The 21170-nt window shown below is 37.2% G+C and overlaps 1 protein-coding gene across 1 annotated transcript in view; it reads left to right on the top strand.

Annotated features, from left to right (window-relative positions):
- The window catches only part of RSRC1 (arginine and serine rich coiled-coil 1), a 368470-nt gene that overhangs the window by 168294 nt on the left and 179006 nt on the right, over window positions 1-21170 (top strand). The window contains exon 7 of the mRNA XM_043493111.1: window positions 13304-13355. Within this exon, the coding sequence (XP_043349046.1) occupies window positions 13304-13355 (52 nt within the window). The remainder of the gene's footprint in view (window positions 1-13303; window positions 13356-21170) is intronic.

The raw sequence follows: 21170 nt of genomic DNA, 5'->3' as shown, positions 1-21170 counted from the left end.
TAGCTCTTCCAAACTTAATTTGCCCTAAAGTGCCCTGAGTCATCTTTGCATTGGGTTTCTCTGACTTTCCAACAGTTCAAGTTATACAGGGAAAAGTTCCCCAGTCATGTTGATGTTCCCAGTTATAGCCTCAAACGCTTATTAATGCTGCATCTTTCTCTCTCTCTCTCTCTCTCTCTCTCTCTCTCTTCTCTACCCCCTTCCTTCCTTGCTGAACTACTTCTGCCTCCTTCTTTCTTAAGCCTGAACCTCATCTTCAGATGTGAAATTCTAGAGAAATGACTAATGACCTAATCTATGGCAAAATGTTTTTTAACCATACAGTTAGTTCATCATCTGGAATTAATCCAGGAGGATGGATTTGCTTGGGCTCCAACATGTGTGTTTTCCTTAACTACAGTAGATCAGGAATACATATATTCACTGGTTAATTCAGGTTTTTGTTTTTAAACTGGCATTTAGCCAAGTTCCTCTCCACAAGGAGAAATCTAAACAGCGAGTAAGTGGCACTGCTGCCAGGTAGCAAGATGAGATTCATGTGCTATTTCTAGTGTGAACTGCAGTGTTAAAGCACAGATTTGTGGTAACTACTGCCCTGAAGTGTAGAGAATAATGTACTAGACCATCATTGATAATATGATGCGTGCGGTTTGTTTTTAAGGGAACGCTATGTAAAGCTTAAATATATATGAATCTAATTGAACAGTTTAAAAAAGTCACATGAGTGGAGTAAAGAAAAGTTGTACATTATTTTAGAGCAGGTCTATAACATGGGTGTTTAATATTGTAGAGGCCTTTTAGTGTGTCTGGAAGACATTTTGGTGTTGTTACAAAGTATTTCTGTGCAAAATGTCTTTGGACTGCAGTAATTTTGTGAGAAATTTTCTATCCTAGAGCCTCTGCAAGTATAAGGAAAACATTTTAATTAATGTGTGCAGCATGTGCTATCATCTAAGGGATGTCAGTCATGTTTGTCATGAAAAACATGGCACTTAGGTCATGGCTGTCACTCATTTGTTATGAGGGAGGGAGAAAGCTTTAAGAATGGCTATCTCTGTATTTATCAAATACAAAGATAAAACAAACTATCATTAAATATATGCAGATTGATCACACAATACATTATTTTAGTCTTCTGCAAAAAAATGTTAGGCTTGTTTTTAAAGATTTTGCACAGGAGAGAAAAACCTATGTAATTAGACTATAGCTAACCAATATCATTAACGATAAATATCAAGAAACTGATTGAGTCCAGTATTATCACATGCATCTGATACCAAAATTCTGTGAGTTTTTAACATGAACTACATAGATTTCAGAGATATTATGTTGCAATTCAGATTAAGATAATTTTCAGCAATATTGTCACTATTTGGACCTCTTGTTCCATACATCTGATCTCAAGGTTCATAATGTTACTATTAGACAAGAACCAAGTGCATTATTTATAAATATGAATAAACTTATGCCTTTATATGGAGCTTTCATACTGAACTTTGACTTTTTGGGAGGGTGGTGGTAAGACCTTCTGGATCCCCTTCATAGTTCTCCTGTTCTTCACACTCGCTTTCTGCTCTGGATTTCTTGAAACACTTCTCACATTTAATGCCATTATCTCAGTCATTGTTTTATACAGTGCATCACAGGCAGCTATGTTGATTTCTAGCTTATTTTTTTTATTGAAGTAGCTAAATTAAAGAGGTGGTTTCAAGCCTGATATAATGATTCTAATGAAAAATTTAAGCTGAGTCTCAGCTTAAGTTGAAGCCATGTTGAAAGAAAAGGATGGGATGCTGATGCTCTAAAACAAACAGCTCTTTTCCTTTTTAAATTAAAATTACTTCACTGGCACAGACTGTCTTTTGGCACAATGTCTTCTAGCTGACCATTAGCTCATAACTCCCTTCTAATACTAGATACTTTCTAGTGGTTTTTGTTGAAACAATAAAAGTATCAAAGTTGAGAGGTACTATCTTCAGTGCTATTTTAATAAGTAAAATTTAGGAAATGTCCACTGATCTAGTGCAAAATGGGACTGCAGTTCAAAAATAATTTAGGAACCTGTAGTTGAGTCTCAGAGTAATGAATTGACCGGTCAATCACAAACCTCATTTGGAAGTATGCAATCAGGCAGCAGCAGAGATGGGGGGAAAAGTATATGGTATATACTTTTAAATGTAAACTACTTAAAAAAAAATAAAAGGGAAAGTGTAAAAAAAAAAATTTGACAAGGTAAGGAAACTGTTTCTGTGCTTCTTTCATGTAAACTAAGATGGTTAAAAACAGCATTTTTCTTCTGCATAATAAAGTTTCAAAGCTGTATTAAGTCAATGTTCCGTTGTAAACTTTTGAAAGAACAACTGTAACGTTTTGTTAAGAATAACTAACAGCCTCCATTCCCAAGGTGTTTGTAACTCTGAGGTTCTACTGCCTTTGCTTTTTTAAAGTCTTTAACATTAGAAAAGGAATTAATATAACCAAACATTTTCTTTTTATTATGAATGTACTATTTATTATGAATGCACTATGAAAACACATCTTATAATGGGAGGGTATATTCAAGGGTATTACAGGATTTTTAAAAAAATAAAAATTTAAATTTGATGTTTCTCCATTTTATAATTGCAATAAGACACCTATTCAAACATTTTAGCCTGTTAAATTATTTGTCATTTAATGTTGTAAAGTGGGGAATAGCTCTATGTTTTAACAACACCCTCGGAACACTGTTGAACAGTTAGCTCAGAGGAGTCAAGAAACCTGGATTCTCTTTAAACTTTGCTGACTCTTTCTGGAACCCAGACTAAGCACATAACCTTTTTATTCCTTGTTTTCCTGGTCTGTAAAATGGATATATTTACCTTTGTAAAATGCTCAGAGATAGTCATATGAAAAGTGATTTTTTTCATGCCAGGTCTTGTCATGTGAAAGCTGAGAAAAAAAAATTTAAAACAACCAATTAAAAGCTAATCACCACAGTTAGTGAATAGGAGGATCATGCAATATTTTTGTTGCTGCTGTACTGCCAGAGATTGAGTCAGAGGAAGCAAAAATTAATGAAGAATTTCAGAAACTGAGCTTTGTCCATATTGCTGGCGGTGCACAGAGCTAAATGCAACACAGCCATACTTGCTTTTGCTGTCTATGGAAAGCAATAGATCACAGAATCATAGAACAGGAAGGGAACTCAAGACGTCATCTAGTCCAGTCCCCTGCACTCAAGGCAGGATTAAGTATTATCTAGACCATCCCTGAAAGATGTTTGTCCAAACTGCTCTTAAAAATCCCCAGTAATGGAGATTCCACAACCTCCCTAGGCAATTTATTTCAGTGCTTAACCACTCTGACAGTTAGGAAGTTTTTCCTAATGTCCAACATAAACCTCCCTTGCTGCAATTTAAGCCTGTTGCTTCTTGTCCTATCTTCAGAGGTTAAGAAGAACAAGTTTTCTCCTTCCTCTTTGTAACAACCTTTTATGTACTTGAAAACTGATATCATGTCCCCTCTGTCTTCTCTTCTCCAGACTAAACAAACCCAATTTTTTCAATCTTCCCTCATAGATCATGTTTTCTAGACCTTTAATCATTTTTGTTGCTCTTCTCTGGACTTTCTCCAATTTGTCCACATCTTTCCTGAAATGTGGCACCCAGAACTGGACACAGTACTCCAGTTGAGGCCTAATGAGCGTGGAGTAGAGCAGAAGAATTACTTCTCGTGTCTTACTTACAATACGCCTGCTAATACAACCCAGAATGTTTGCTTTTTTTGCAACAGTGTTACGCTGTTGACTCATATTTAGCTTGTGATCCACTATGACTCCCAGATCCCTTTCCGCAGTACTCCTTCCTAGGCATTAATTTCCCATCTTGTATGTGTGCAACTGATTGTTCCTTCCTAAGTGGAGTACTTGGATTTGTCCTTATTGAATTGCATCCTATTTACTTCAGACCATTTCTCCAGTTTGTCCAGACCATTTAGAATTTTAATCCTGTTCTCCAAAGCACTTGCAACCCCTCCTGTGGAGCTTCCAACTCATCAGAAGAAAAAGCCAGGTCCTGGACCACCGGTAGAATTGAGGGTACTGATGGCCTTTATCACCTTATTATCTTCTAGGTGTTTGCAAATTGATTGCTTAATTATTTGCTCCATTATCTTTCCAGGTAGAGAAGTTAAGCTGACTGGTCTGTAATTCCCCGGGTTGCCCTTATTTCCCTTTTTATAGATGGACACTATGTTTACCCTTTTCCAGTCTTCTGGAATGTGTCCCATCTTCCGTGACTTTTCAGTGATGATTGCTAATGGCTCAGATATCTCCTCAGTCAGCTCCTTGAGTATTCTAGGATGCATTTCATCAGGCCCTAGTGATTTGAAGACACCTAACTTGTCTAAGTAATTTGTGACTTGTTCTTTCCCTATTTTAGACTCTGATCCTACCTCATTTTCGCTGGCATTCACTATGTTAGATATCCAATCGCCACCAACCTTCTTGGTGAAAACCGAAACAAAGAAGTCATTAGGCACCTCTGCTATTTCCACATTTTCTGTTATTGGCTTCCCCCCTCGTTGAGTAATGGGCCTACTCTGTCCTTGGTCTTCCTCTTGCTTCTAATATATTTGTAGAATTTTTTTTGTTTCCTTTTATGTCCCTAGCTAGTTTGATCTCATTTTGTGCCTTGACTTTTCTAATTTTGTCCCTACATACTTGTGATGTTTGTTTATATTCATCCTTTGTAATTTGACCGAGTTTCCACTTTTTGGAGGATGCTTTTTTGAGTTTGAGATCATTTAAGATCTCCTGGTTAAGCCAGGGTGATCTCTTGCCATACTTCCTATCTTTCCTACGCAGTGGGATAGTTTGCTCTTGTGCCCTTAATAACGTCTCTGAAAAACTGCCAACTGTCTTCAATTGTTTTTCCCCTTAGACTTGCTTCCCAGGGGATTTTATCTACCAACTCCCTGAGTTTGCTAAAGTCTGCCTTCTTGAAATCCATTGTCTTTATTCTGCTGTTCTCCCTCCTACCATTCCTTACAATCATGAACTTTATCCTTTCATGATCACTTTCACCCAAGTTGCCTTCGACTTTCAAATTCTCAACCAGTTCTTCCCTATTTGTCAAAATCAAATCTAGAACAGCCTCCCCACAGTAGATGTTTGCTAAAAGGTAGATGACAAAACTAGAAAGGAAGTAAAGTTACAAGATTCTAAATGGGCATTAAAAACCAAAGAGTGAAGTGGGCTGGTTTGCAGCAGCTCAGGGAACCAGTACATTTCCCTTAATCTCAGCTTTCCTGGAACTGAAGTGTTCATTTACTTTTCCCCCTGCTTTTATTTATGTTTTAATGTCTATGTAGACGTTGTGGTTGCAGAGATTAATTTGAATCTTTGAAATATGAACTGGATATAAGCCAATTCTGATGAATTGGCCTGAGTCTGCAGATATTCTGAAACCATAGTTCTGTAAAATGTGAAACTTTATCCTATTGGAGGTACTAATTAACATAGTTTAACTGATTTAAAGTATTCAGGAAAGAAAGCTTTATTGTGAAGGTCTTCATAATATGAGTGGCATCTCATTGAGAAGACATAATTATTTGTATTATTGTACGGCCCAGGATCCCCAGTCATGGACCAGGACCACATTGTGCTAGGCGCTGTACACACAATCCTTGCCTGCCCCAAAATGTTTACAATCTAAGTTGGAGCTTTACTTGAGAGAGTATCCTTGTTTATTTTCTAGTTTGATCCTTGTCTAAAAACCATGAAGAATAATATAACGTTTAAAACTATAAATACCTGCCCCTGTATCTCATAACAAAATTGTGTGTACATTAATATGATGATTTGTTTTAAGTACATTGGGCTACGAACAATTTAATCTAGAAGATAAAACTTTTAATGAAGTACTATCCAGTTGTTGTGTTGTCATCAAAATACTTATCCCATCATGGAAGAAATACAATATAAGCTAGCTGTAATTTCTGTTTAAATACTATCTTCAGTAATAGCTTGTCAAGGTTCTTTCCCCACTCTGAACTCTAGGGTACAGATGTGGGGACCTGCATGAAAAACCCCCTAAGCTTATTTTTACCAGCTTAGGTTAAAACTTCCCCAAGGTACAAACTATTTTACCTTTTTGTCCCTGGACTTTATTGCTGCCACCACCAAGCGTCTAACAAATATAACAGGGAAAGAGCCCACTTGGAAACGTCTTCCCCCCCCCCCGCCCCAATATCTCCCCAAGCCCTACACCTCCTTTCCTGGGGAAGGCTTGATAAAAAATCCTCACCAATTTGCATAGGTGAACATAGACCCAAACCCTTGGATCTTAAGAACAATGACAAAGCAATCAGGTTCTTAAAAGAAGAATTTTAATTAAAGAAAAAGTAAAAGAATCACCTCTGTAAAATCAGGATGGTAAACACCTTAGAGGGTAATCAGATTCAAAACATAAAGAATCCCTCTAGGCAAAACCTTAAGTTACAAAAAGACACAAAAACAGGAATATACATTCCATTCAGCACAACTTATTTTATCATCCATTTAAACAAAACAGAATCTAACGCATATCTAACTAGATTGCTTACTGACTTTTTACAGGAGTTCTGACCTGCATTCCTGCTCTGGTCCCAGCAAAAGCAACACACAGACAGAGAGAACCCTTTGTTTCCCCCCACTCCAGCTTTGAAAGTATCTTGTCTCCTTATTGGTCATTGTGGTCAGGTGCCAGCGAGGTTGTCTTAGCTTCTTAACCCTTTACAGGTGAAAGGGTTTTTCCTCTGTCCAGGAGGGATTTAAAGGTGTTTAGCCTTCCCTTTATATTTAGGCCATAGCTTCATAGTCCCATTGGTGCTCTGCGTGTGTCTTTGCTACAGTGCTTTGAGAACCAGCTAAAAAGCAGCACTCTATGCAAAAGTCCTCTCATGTATCTGGATGTTTGGGTCTAAGTTTTTAAAAGGGCCAGGGGACTCAAATACCATAATTCATTTATTTTTGTAGTTACTTATTAAGCCTCCTAACAGGCCTGTGAGGTGGTTAAGTGTTATCTTCTTTATAAAGGTTTCAGAGTAGCAGCCGTGTTAGTCTGTATTCGCAAAAAGAAAAGGAGTACTTGTGGCACCTTAGAGACTAACAAATTTATTAGAGCATAAGCTTTCGTGAGCTACAGCTCACTTCATCCGATGAATGTAGCTCACGAAAGCTTATGCTCTAATAAATTTGTTAGTCTCTAAGGTGCCACAAGTACTCCTTTTCTTCTTTATACAGATAGTTCTTCTCAACCTCAGAGAAGTGACCCAAATGGTCATATAGCAAATTAATTACAAGAATGGAACTAATAACTTCCAGTCTAATGTTCTAATCATTAAATTACATCCCCTTCTGTAAAATAAAAAAGTAGCAGTTTAGTGCATGTACTCTCTCCTTTTGACTAGTCAGCTTCTTCTCCAGCCCAGTGTTCACCTAAACAATTTATACCTTCACTGTGGTCTCTCACTACCACAGCAGTGTCCCCAGGACTAATTCCCCCCTACTAATACCCGTGAAGAATACATATGAGATGTCAGCAAATTCTCCTTGATTTATATTATTTTCTCACTCTACTTTAATATTTTAAGTGTAATATCAGGACTAATTCTCAAATTTACTTGATATCATCTGTATTAGTTTCAATATTAACACACTGTTGTCAGTATATATTTAACACAGTAAGCATTGCTTTTTGTAAATAACAGATTTATCTATGTAAAATGTTTAGTAGTAGTTGTAAACTACAGTTCTGAATATACTGATACTTCCAACTTACTGAGCTGAACCAGTGGATCATGGAGATGTAGGAATGTGAAATTACCTTTGTGACTTCTCCAGTAGGGCAGCTGGGATCCTGACTGTTGACTGTTTGTTTGCTTTCCTATCTTTTGCCTCTGAGTTGCAGGGTGTGGAAGAACAGAAAGCATAGCCGAACTGTTTGCTGACATGTACAACTGAATTCTTCATCTGGGCATCTCATAGTTTCCCAAAAAGACTAGGAATCACCAATGTATAACATTTAAAAGCAGATGAAGCAATATGGTTTCTCAGGCTATTCATGACATGTTCAAAAGTTTAGTAAGACATGCTTTGGGCAATTTGTGTGCGAATTTGTCATATTTTCTTGGTGTTTTCATGTATAACATTTCTGATATGTGACAAGTTTACAGCTGAGAAAAATCAAATTTATGAGGAATACTATGTGCCTTACTGTCATTGACTCTTCAGTATAATGTGGTATTTTAAATTCTATGCCAAAGCAAGACAATCATGTTTGTTAGCATTTATTTTATTTTTAATCCAAAAAAGCTCATAATGTTCTAATAAATTAACAAGAATAAAATTAATGTATCAAACAAATCTTTTGCATATTCCGTATAATTTTTTGTGGCAATTAATGCTCCAACATCTAATTGCATGGTATTAATTATAACAAAGAATTAGTTATATTGTAATGCAAAGTAGCTCTGTTTCTTTTCCTTCGTAAATTTGCTTGTCAAGAATAATTTGTAAGTTATGCTGACAAACATTTTCACTTTTTTGTCTATATAATTCATTATTTTTTCCCATTGGAATAACCACATTTGTTTTTGTTTTATATTCAACTTCAGTTTCAATATGTGGAATATAGAATAAGTTTGAGTATTATTTTCTGGAACTTAAAGGTTCTGTGCTCTGTTCAGTGCATGATATCAGTGTCCTGCATGGGTAGGGCCCTACCAAATTTATGGACGGTGAAATCTGGTCTCTCCCTGTGAAATATGTTTTTTTTTCTGTGCTTTTACCCTATACTATACAGATTTCATGGGGGAGACCAGCATTTCTCAAATTGGGGGTCCTGACCCAAAAGGAAGTTGTGGGGGGGTCACATGGTTATTTTAGGGGGTTCATGGTATTGCCACCCTTACTTCTGCACTGCCTTCCAGAGCTGGGTGGCCGGAGAGCAGCGGCTGTTTACTGGGCACCCAGCTCTGGACAGCAGCACTGTTCCAGCAGCAGCACAGAAGTAAAGGTGGCAATACCATATCATACCATCCTTGCTTCTCCGTTGCTGCTGGCGGTAGCTCTGTCTTCAGAGCTGAGCTCCCGGCTAGCAGCCACCACCCTCCAGCTGCCCAGCTCTGAAGGTAGTGCTGCCGCCAGCAGCACCACAGAAGTAAAGGTAGCAGTACTGCAACCCCCTCTACAATAACCTTGCAAACCTCCCAAACCCCCCAACTCCTTTTTGGGTCAGGACCCCTACAATTACAACATTGGGAAATTTCAGATTTAAAGAGCTAAAATCATGAAATTTACTATTTTTAAAATTCGATGACCATGAAATTGACCAAAATGGACCGTGAATTTGGAAGGGCCCTATGCATGGGTTTAGGTCAGTGTAAAGACGAATAGTTAAGTCTGTTCATTTCAGTTATATCACTTGTATTTTCTACCTCCCACATGATGCTGTTGCTGTTAAATCACCATGCCCATACAAACATGTATTAAATTAACATTAAGAAGCAATAATAAAATCAAATAAAACTTTAAATACATCATAAGCAGGAAGCCTGCCAAACAGTCAGTGGGGCCACTGGATGATCAAGGTGCTAAAGGAGCGCTCAAGGAAAACAAGGCCACTGCAGAGAAGCTAAGTGAATTCTTTGCATTGGTTTTCACTGCAGAGGATGAGAGAGGGATTCCCACACCTCAGCCATTCTTTCTAGGTGAAAAATCTGAGGAACTGCCCCAGACTGAGGTGTCAATAGAGGACCAGGACAAGGACCAGATGGTATTCACCTAAGAGTTCTGAAGGAATTCAAATATGAAATTGCCTACATAACCGTGGTATGTAACCTAATGCATAAATCAGTCTCTGTACCAGATTATTGGCAGATAGCTGATGTGACACTGATTTCTGAAAAGGGCTTCAGAGGCAATTCTGGCAATTACAGGTGTTAAGTCTAACTTCAGTACCAGGCAAATTGCTTGAAACTAAAGTCAAGAATTACCAGACACATAGATGAATACAGTATGTTGGGGAAGAGTAAACACAGCTTTTGTAAAGGGAGATCATGCCTCACCATTCGATTAGAATTCTTTGAGAGGGTCAACAAACATGAAATTCAGGAACCTGAATTGGTGGATTATTGATACAAAAGACAATAAATTGCTCCATTGACTAGTACTCAAAGGCCAATAGAAGATAAAAAATTCCATTAAAATTCTGGAGAAGAAAACCAAACCATCTTGAATAATGACCTTTTTCAGTGTTTGGTGTTAATTTAAAAAAAAAATTTAAAGCAGGAAGGAAACGTTAAGTATTACATGTATAAACAACTTTCCATATGGTCTTCACAAAAATTCTTCATTTAGGATACTTGTTTTACTAATGATGGAAAACGGACTATGACCGTTTAGATATCTTTGGAGGAATTATATCTGGCATACTGGTCTAACTGAAGGTAGTTTCTGTGAAAGTATCATAACCTAAGAAGTGGGACATTAAAGTATTCTATGCTGATGAGTTACATTCAGATAGGAATATAGGAATATTCTATGTTAGAATTACAATGAAATATTTTCAAATTAAAATCACTATTTTTTAATCCTTAGTTGATGTATATATGCATGATTTGTAAGACTTAAGTATTGTGATAACAATATCATTTTTCAATATATTTATCGAGTTATATAACATTTGTATTAAGGACACACTTGAAAGATGACACTCACAATCATGTTTAAATTGACAAGACTATTGATATAAAACATGGAGAATATATCTTGGCATAAGGGACAGAAAGCCCAGGTAGTTGTGAAAAGGGGAAACACTTGGTATATCTTTTCCAGCTTCCCCACTTTTTCTAAGCATCCATGCCTTGACATCAGGGAAACCTGGAGCATTAAAACTATCCATGTTCATACGGAACCATACTGATATATTAGCTACCTATGTCAGCAATATCACCAACTCTTGCTCAGAAAGTCTGAGGGTCTTGCGGACCAAACCTCATTAGTCTCTGATGGTTGAGTTGATGAACTGTCAAGTGCCTTTACAACTTTTCCCTTTCCTGTTTATACATTTCTTGTCTTGTATTACTTTCTTCCTGCCTCTCAACTCTGCAAACAAAGCTAGTCTCAACTACCTGCTTTGCCCACAAGCGTCTTTACACTTCATTCCATGCCATTCTTTACACATGGACTCTTATTGTGAACTTATCTGTAAGCCTGCTACCCTCTTGTCCTTTGTATCCCTTTCCAAGACTCAACTCTGCCATAATACCTACCAAAAATGTGGCAACAAAAGATGGTGAGGTTTTGGGGTGGTGAGAAATTGTGGGAGGGACAATTTAGCCACCCATATGAATGAGTGTGGGAATCTGATACTGAGCCTTGAGAGCTATCGTTGCTATACTTAGACACTGCAACAGTTCAGTGGACTTCACCACCGCATGCCTTGCTCTTGCATTCTTGTGGTATGATGCTACAATGATTGTGTTCAACTTTCAACTGACCCAAGGCGTTCCCCTTAATTCTGTGGGGGAAGAGGCTGGTGCTAAAGTTGGCACTATCAATCAATGAAAAGTTTCCTTCTTTCAGACTGTGGTGCTATACAAACTGGTGCCAAAGTGAGCAGATCCCTTTATTTGAGGCATCAAGACCTGCTAGGCTCCTGAATGGAACTTTTCTGACCCTAATAACTTTTGTGAGAAGTGAAGTAATTTGAGGTGACTGGCAGGTAATGGTGTGCTGTTGCATAGTGAACTCTCCTAACTCACAAAGAATATATATACAACCAGTTCTGTTGCATCAGCGGTTTTTGGGGAAAGTGCCTGACATGGGTGGAAGTCATTTTTGGAATCCTTGAGCCTTACTGCAGAGGCTGCAGTGGGAAGGTGTAGTGGTAGCCTCCTTTGTTGCTGGCTGTTTGGTGGAGGCAGTGGATGTTCTTGTATGTCTGGCCATTAAAGATTGATGGGATGGTCATTCACACCAATCAGTATATGAAAAGACCTATGGAGATGCTGTGACTCCAGACATTGGCACCTCTCCTTGCTGTAGATAATGGATATGCCATCAGTATATTGCTCAAACAATTTACTGGTTATAGAATTGGTACTGTTGCTATATAAGGCACAAACTGAGATTAAACCTTGTGAGGCACATAAAGAGTAACAAGAAAACATTTTACAAATACATTAGAAGTAAGAAGACGATGAACAGGGTAGGCCCATTACTCAATAAGGAGGGAAAGACCATAACAAACGCAGCAATGGCCAAAGTGTTAAATGCCTTTTTTTGTTTGTTTTCACCAAAAAGGTCACCAATCTTAGACTTGTTTTGGCCAGTACTTAAACTGGTCAAAACAATAACATATTGTAGGGACACATTCCTACAGAGACAGAGATGGGATGGATGACCATTGGTGGTCCATGGAGCTACATTGTCCCTTTGAATCGTGTGTCCTTTTCCAAGCCATGACACTTCTTACTATTGTAGTCTAGACTAAGAATCTTTCAATGTTTCCAGAGGCTTTTTGACATGCTACAGACAATGAGTACCTTCCGAACCTTGGGTAACTGCTTAATGATAAATGTGTTTTTTGTGTAAATTGAACTGTGATCAGAATTGCAGGTGACACCAAAATTAGAGGGGTAGCAAGTACATGGGACACAATAAAATTGTTAGGTCCCCTGGAATGATTAGCAGAGTGGTTGACGCTGGCAACGGAAGGACATTTATCCCCCTTTGGTATGAAAGAACATCTATGGAGAGGAACTAAACAGAACAGACACAAAATGGGGTATGTAACCACAAGCTATACCAGTCATATTAAAGTACATTTTTCATTGGTCCTAATGCTACTTTTTTATGAAAACAGACACTAGAGTTGCCACATGGAATGGCTGAATTTGGGACTGGGAAGTTGAAAAGGGGTGATGCATGAGCACCTCAGTATTTAGACTAACTCAGTCTTTTCTATGAATAACTTCTTTGGTTCTGTCCTACCACATGTTCATACTCACCCAGATCTTGCAAACTTAGCTCATAACTGAATTTAGCTTGAACATTACCTTTAAGATGATGGGAATTGTTGACGCAATGACAAAAATAAGGGGATAATCCACTGTTGGGAATGTAAGTACAGAAGTACATTAAGTGGTGTGTAATGGTTTCTACCAGTCTTAAATTTAGTGTGTGTTTGTATATGAAATAATACATAACATGCAAATGTATACAAAGATTTGTTTTAATAATACTACAGTTTATCGTAAATCTTATCTTTCTTTTCAGTCTCTTGCTGAACAGGCCAAAGCTAGATTGCAGTTGGTTCTTGAGGCAGCTGGTAAGTGATACTTTCTATTGCATATTTATGTAGTAATAATTTTACTGCATTGTTTATAATATCACTAATGTGAAACCTGTGTCCCAGTTGATTTTGTCTCCTGCACTTCGGCAAATATTGAATCTTTTCCCCACCTTGTCCCATCAAACCAGTGTGGCTGTTCTCATTTGTATACCATCGTTGACAGTGTCTAAATTGTTCTGGGACATGGAAATAAATGTGTGTTAGTTATCTGCTGCAGAAGAACTAGCATGTGAATTTCAAATGTGTTTGCTGTCATTGTTCTGGTTTTTGTTTGTTTTATGGGTTGCAGAAAAAGTGTGTGTGTGGTGGAGGATTCTGTAAAAACCTTCTTTAAAGAGGGGAAGATTCTAGGCCTGAATTACATTTCAGTGGTCTGTTAAAGGTTCTCTTACTTTCTGCAGCAGCACATTGTCCCAGACATGCAAGAAGAAAGATAAGACACAAGGAATGAGATTTAATTAGGCCACAGCTTTAGTAACTTAACTGATCTATGAGCTATCTGGCAGTAACTTGTACAGTGCAATCTATTCAATGTGGTGGAGGACTGCTGTTATCCCTCCACACCTTGTCCTATTATGGTAACTCCTACAGCCATTCTCATGTATGAGGGTTAAGGGGCAGAGGAAAAGGGGTTGTCTCCTCACTGTACCAGACATTAGGTACACCAACACTGTTATCCAGTTGCTTTGGAGGATATCCTCCCCCCAAGTCCACTTCCAGTTCTGGCTTATCAGAGAACTGGATCCCTATTGAATAAGTATCTGTTCTGGACACCTGCCACCAGAGGCACCAGTGGTTAGCTTGGCTGATTTCACCCCAGCCCTGCCAGATTCCCAGATTATTAACCATTCCGTTAGAAAGGTGTATTATTTCTTCCTTGAATAACTCTAGTGTTGGTTATACAATTTTGCAATGGGCAATCATCAACCTTTCTGACTCCCATAATTTAGCCATTTGTCAATTTAACTCTCTCATGGCCTTGTCCACCTGTGAAATCCTTGCAGCTCCCCTGCCAAACCCTCTGCTGTGGCATCTCATGCCAGTTATAGTTACCCTGACTCAACTCCTAAACTTTGTCCTATCCCTTTACTGAATCTCCACATTATTTCCCCCAGCTGCACGCTGATCCATTCATGTGGCCCTTCCCTGACCAGTGAACATATAAGAGGGCATCTGGTGACCTCAGAATGTGTTCCTCCAACCAACTCAGAGTTGCTGCTGGTCTGCACATAATGGCTCCCAGACCATAGAGAAGGGGCTTATATGTCCTCCTTCTGTTGCTCAGAAGACAATAGGCTTCTACAGAACTCCTGACTCCCCAGCTACATATCTACTTCTCCACCCCTGACCACAAGAAGCTGGCTCTTGCGAGGGGGGAAAGGACAAGAACCTCCTGCTGCGTTTGAGACTGTGGGGATGCATTTCTCAATGCTATTTTAATACCTTGAAAATGTTACTTTTGCCTACTGGTTTTGCCCTTTTATGCTTGGCAAATAGGGCCTTATATTTCTTCTATTCAGAAGTCAACATGGCTACCTCTACTAAGAGCAATGCTTTTAATGAATTAAAATTGTACTTAATATCTTGGATTAGGAGGGATGACAAAGGCAAGAGGTGTCAGCAGTTGATGGATTAGTCTGAGTCTGTGGATGGGAATTCCTGAGGGTAGTAGTCAGAGCACTGGGGGTTGTATGATGGCTGTATGCTTGAAAGACTATACAGTCATTATGCAGATCAGTCCTTCCTAGTCAATAATAGCATAGGGAATTCCATAATAGAAAAGTGCATGAACAGTCCTGAAGCTTTCAGAGTAGCAGCCGTGTTAGTCTGTATTCGCAAAAAGAAAATGAGTACTTGTGGCACCTTAAAGACTAACAAATTTATTAGAGCATAAGCTTTTGTGAGCTACAGCTCACTTCATCGGATGCAATGTCCTGTCCTGAAGCTGTTACTGTACAGTACCCCAGTGCTCTGACTCAGGCAATTCTGTTTCAGTATCCTCATGGACATGTGGGACTTCGGACACGTGTGAGACAATTAGAACATACACCTTAGAGAATATTAAATTGTTAATTGGTCAATATTTTAAATACTACATCTATGGGTAAGAACCCATTTACTTGGGTACAAATTCAGGTGGTGAACAGTATAGGGGGTTCAGTTATGGTGTTGCAGCCTGAAAATTAAAGAGTTCTCAGTGAAGCTTTGTAAGCAGCTCTTTAACATAATTATAAACAATGCAACTATTTCTAAATTTAATAAGCTATCTTATTTCAATTAAATCAACAATTGGTATCAATGGTTTTGTAGTATAGATGCAAATAATATAGAAAAATATGTAAACATTAGCAAATATGCATAAATTACTCTGCTTTGAAATATTTGTTTTGTATTCCATTTTGTTTTAAGTACAAGCATATATGTTTCTTAAAAGCATAAGATCAAATTTTCAAAGTGGCCACTGGATTTGGGTTCCCCAGTTTTTTGGTGCCCAGCTCAATACCTGTGTTTTGGCTGTCAGACGTGCTGATCACCTGCAGCTGTACTTCTGTAAAACAAGTACTAGGTGTCTGAAGTTGGGCATCCAGAGGCTACTCTGGAAATTTTTTGCCTAGGATTTTTTTTTTTTTTTGCAGAAGAGTGTTGGTGAATATTTTCATTGGCATTTGTTTAATAATTTCAATGAATCGAATGTTCATAGGTGTTTTCCTTGATTTCTTCAGCATTTCTGTAGTGTACTCAAAAAGGGCTAGACCGTTCATCTGTAATTATATTTGCAATTTTACTGCAGTCCTATTTAATCCCTAAACCATACACTTTTTGTTTTTTTCCATATAAAACTTTTTGTTGCTTTTTAATGCACAAAAATAGGAGAACTTTCAGAATTTCTTACAAATGTTATCAGTAAGTATGGGTGCTGTGCAATCATTTCAGGTCTTCAATTTTAATTTGTATTCTCCTATCTGTTTCATAGATTTAATTGTAAAATATACTTTACAAGTAAGCTGTCTTTTTCTTCTTCTTCTTTTTTGGGGACCTTTTTTTTCCTAAAGGAAAGTACTTCTTTTGATATTTCCAGCAAATATTCACATTTTTCAATAATGCAACTAGCACCTTATATTTCATAGTTTCAAATGTATGCATTGTTCTCCATATCTTTTAATATGTCTTTGAAGCATATAATTAAAAAATAAATGTGACAGCACAGACCTCAAAAAGTACAATTTGTTTATACTACTCACAGCTGTCACACCTCATTTTTTAATTTAACACCTTGAAAATGTATTAACAATACCATGAGTTGTATATCATTATGACCTGGGTCCTGTGAATTTCAAGAGACATTTAAAATGGTTGTGACACTTTATAATTTTAAAAATTCACAGCTGGACAATGAAGTTTAAATTGGAGGTGCAAATTGCTCATGGATGACTTGAGAGAGGTTTAATGTATTCTTTTATCTTAAAATTTGAAATGTAGGGAAAATCCCCTTTCTTGTCTTTTATTTTATTTTAATGCTGAAAATGGAAAATAAAAAAACTACCTATAAAACCCCACTCTGTTGTTTGTTCTTGGTCAATTAAGAATGAAGTTGACAACATTGTTGTGAGAAGGGTGTGGAGACAGGCTAATGACTTTTTCATTCATTCTTTTTTTTTTTTTGTTTAAAGCAAAATGAGAACTTTTTACCGTTATATCATTTATTAAAGTCCTTCTGTGCCAGAATTTTACCAAGCAATATTTTTCAATACAGCTATTATAGCCCTCATTGCTGTAATGTGATACTCTGTTTTGAGAGAGTTGTTTTCAATACTGAAAATATAACTAGTTCAACTTTTGAGAATAATAACCTGGAGGCCAGGTACTAGTCCAGGGTTCAGCAGTATTTGTATATTGCAGTATTACTGTAGTTTGTGTTATAGTTTGTCACATCACTTTTTATAAATTATCTAGATTTGTAATATTTGTAGTGCATTGAAAACTGTCCACACATTTTTTTAAATAGACATTTTGTTGCCTTTTCAAGGATTTGACAATCCATGTGTTTGCCAAAGTTGTTCAACAACAGTTGTTTCAGTATAATGTCAATACTTATAGTAGGCTATATCTGAATATGGTGTGGCTTTAAAACTATAAGTTTAGTGACAATAAACAAAAATGATCTTGCCTTTTATACACTACAGTAACTCCTCACTTAACATTGTAGTTATGTTCTTGAAAAATGTGACTTTAAGCGAAACAATGTTAAGCGAATCCAATTTCCCCATAAGAAATCATATAAGTAGGAGGATTAGATTCCAGGGAAATTTTTTTCACCAAACAAAAGACATTATATACATATAGAGCATTCATTTTAAACACTTTTAAACATCAGCAATGATGATTGTGAAGCATGGTTGAGGTGGTGGATTCAGAGGGTGAAAGACAGTGGATCGTTCAGCTGTTCCTCTTGCTGTTCTTTCCAAAGTGGGTGGGTGGGTGGGTGTGTGCACGTGTGCTCAACCCCAAGCTCACCCCCACGCCACCCCCTCACCCTGAGCGGGCTGATTGCTGCAGGCGGGAGGCGCGGTGAATGAGAGGGGAGTTGCTGATCCAGCTGCTGACGGGTGTGGAGGAGAGCTGATAGGGGGGCTGCCGGCCCACCCTGGTTCCAAGCCCCCACATCCAAACAATGTTACAAGCAAACATTGCGCACCTTTAAATGAGTATGTTCTCTAATAGATCAGCAATGTAACAACGTTAACCGGGATGATGTTAAGTGAGGAGTTACTGTATATAGATATTCCAGATCAGTTTAGATTCTTCAGAAAAAATAATTTATTACTATATTTACCTTTCTACTAACCCATAGACTTACTGATTTAACCACCATGAACATTCTGTATAATTTAATGTATACACTTATCAACATCAACAGTACAATAATACATTAAGCTACAAATTTAAGATGAAAGATTGAATTAGAACATACTGTATATGTGCAGCTAAGTTAAACTAGTGTTGCCATTGCATTTAATTTCATTTTGAGAAAAAGAAATGGCTTCCAGTTAATAAAGTTGGCATTTAAGCTGTCCCAATTTGAGGTTATACCTTCATCAGGGTTATTTTCACTAAAAATTAAATTATATTAGAACATGATCTTCAGGACTTAGGTGTACATACATATAAAACACAAAGTTGCAGTGGTGATAGGTTAACCAGCAGGGCTGACTCACCACCAGCTGACATGATGTTAAACACTGCATACCCTTGTCTATACTAACCACAGTCTTGGTTAACATAACTTCTCATGATCAAGTTCTACTACAGCCCAATTTTCTAGTGAAGACAAGCCCAGTGAAGTGGATGACTTGGAGGAGGAGTGAGTTTTCACTTTTATTGCTGCTAATTGGAGAGTTCTTTCTCCAAATCTAGATTAATAGTACAGCAACACATCTGCTTGCATTGGGATGGCTATATTGTTTTAATGGAAAAAGACGTACATAATTTTTATGAAAGTTTAAAATAGCAAAGTATTGTAGAATGCAAAGAAATTGCAGAGACTCTAAAGTTGTTGACTCAATGATTATTTATGCAACATACCATAAATATCACTTTTGAGGTGTTCCAGATTCATTTAGGCATTTCATCTGGGCGCTATTTCAGTAACAGCCCTTTTACCTGAAGGCAAGGCTGAGAAGATGAAAATCTTCACGGTGAGATTTCATTAACAATTAAAAAATGGTGACGGCTGACCATGTTCAGGAGTAATTTTTAATTGTTTATACCTTTTTGTTTTAAAACTTGCCTCTAAACCAAGGAAATGGTATAGATATCAGTGAGGACTATTCCATACCAAGTTTAAAATTTTAGTGCTTTTTTTCTTTCCTGAAGCTTGATACAGAAGTGTGTGTGTGTGTGTGTGTGTGTGTGTGTACACACACACATGTATATTTGCAAAGGAAAAAGGATCTTTTCACTTTTTCAAAGTTCAAAATTTTTAAAAAGATTTTGCTAAAAAAAAAAAAAAAGTAGAGAGAGAAATTAGCTTTGGGCATAGGCCAAACACAGAAAATTTCAACCTAAAAGGTGAATATTATTTTGTAAAGTTGAGGAGTGTGAAAATGGGGATTGTAATAGATACTGGTTTGCTGTCTTTTTTTTTTTTTTACTATAATGGCTGATTATGCCTAACCTATAGTTCTCAGGCTGTATTTTATTCACGTCAACCTGAGTTCCAAGAAAAGATCAGAGTTAGGCTAGTAAAAAAGGATTTAATGCTAAATTCATGCCAATTACTAGAAAGACACAACTGTGTTTTAATTAATTACCGACAATAATCCTTAGAGGCACTTTCACACTAGAGGGAACTTCAAAAAGAACATTCCATACAAAAAGTTTACATAGCCTCTAATGTACCATATTCCTTTTTCTGTTGTTTCAGGTAAAGTATTTGTGTTTAAGACTTTTTCTTTTCACAGTCTGGAGGATATTGCTTGATCCTTCATTGAAGTCATAATATTTTATTTGACATGGAAAATTGTAATGTACAAGTTTAGAAATTTGACATCCTGTGGAATTAAACAGGAGAAGGAAGCTGAAATATTGAAATACAATAATATTTAGTATCTACAGCATACAAGGTTTGAAAGCTCTTTACAAATGTTAATGATTTCTAATCCCATACAAATAATATGGCCAAAGTTTACCAACTTTGATGCCTAAGGTAAGCTGCATACAAAATTTTTTTAAGAACTGCAGAGGATGCACAACTTCAGTGGGAATTGTGGGTGTTCAGCGTTTCTGAAAAATCCATGTTTAGTGCCTAACTTTAGGCATCTACTTTGAAATTTTTGATTTGTATTCTTTAAAGTAAAAATGTAGTAAAAGGGTGATGAAAAGAGATGGAGTTAATTTTCACTGATATTTGAAAGTTTTCTTCTGACTTTGAGTTATTGCCATGTGTGGGTTGTCTGACTAAATGTTCAATAATTACCTACATTAGCCATAACATTTATTTTTAAAACCTTTATAGTAAGATATCGTCTATAAGAAGCCTTTGTATTCTTAAATTGTGTTGGTTTGCCATATGGTTCACGCTAAATCAATCTAGTTTCTCTGTCACTATAGATTAATGAGGATGTATCTGTGTTCTGAGTAAACCAGGCAGTAGCTGAAGTCACTTAAGTACTCTACGTTAATTGTTTTAAGAAACTAATTTGGGTTTATAAAAACTGTTCTCAGTAGAGATTATTGGTCACAGCTATACATTTATATTTGTGACTTTTATTTACTTATCTATCTTAATATTGAAATAGAAGAAAGCCTTTTAGCGTAGTCTAACAATATCACAGCAACTTACCATGTTTGAGCAGATGTTAAGCAGGCAGTAGTTGAATGTTAATTTTGAGAGGGTGGTATGTTTAAGCCTATCTGAAGTATGTTGCATGTGAGCTTTCCAGACTTAGTTACAATGCTGTGTCTCTTGGGAGAATTTTAAAGCTAAACCTCTTTCTTTTTGTCACTCTATATGGACTCTCTCAAGTCAGTATAAAGCAGATCATCCCTAGGCTAAAGCTCTTCAGCTTTTGTTATTGGGCTCTGTAGACCTGTAATTAGGCCTCCTGGCAGGCCTTGCAGGCCAGTTAATGGTCGTATGGAGTTTCTATGAGGCAGACTGGCTTTGTATAAATCCTTCGTAGGAATATGTTTATGGGTCACTTCCTACCAGGACCATGCTTTGTCCCTGTGCCCCACGGGCTGACAGGGAGCAGGTTCCCTTGACCATGGACAGCTCAGTTTGCTACTCAC

Source organism: Dermochelys coriacea, chromosome 9, assembly GCF_009764565.3.
Source record: "Dermochelys coriacea isolate rDerCor1 chromosome 9, rDerCor1.pri.v4, whole genome shotgun sequence".
Lineage (NCBI taxonomy): Eukaryota > Metazoa > Chordata > Testudines > Dermochelyidae > Dermochelys > Dermochelys coriacea.
This window is presented reverse-complemented; position numbering and strand designations above follow the sequence as displayed.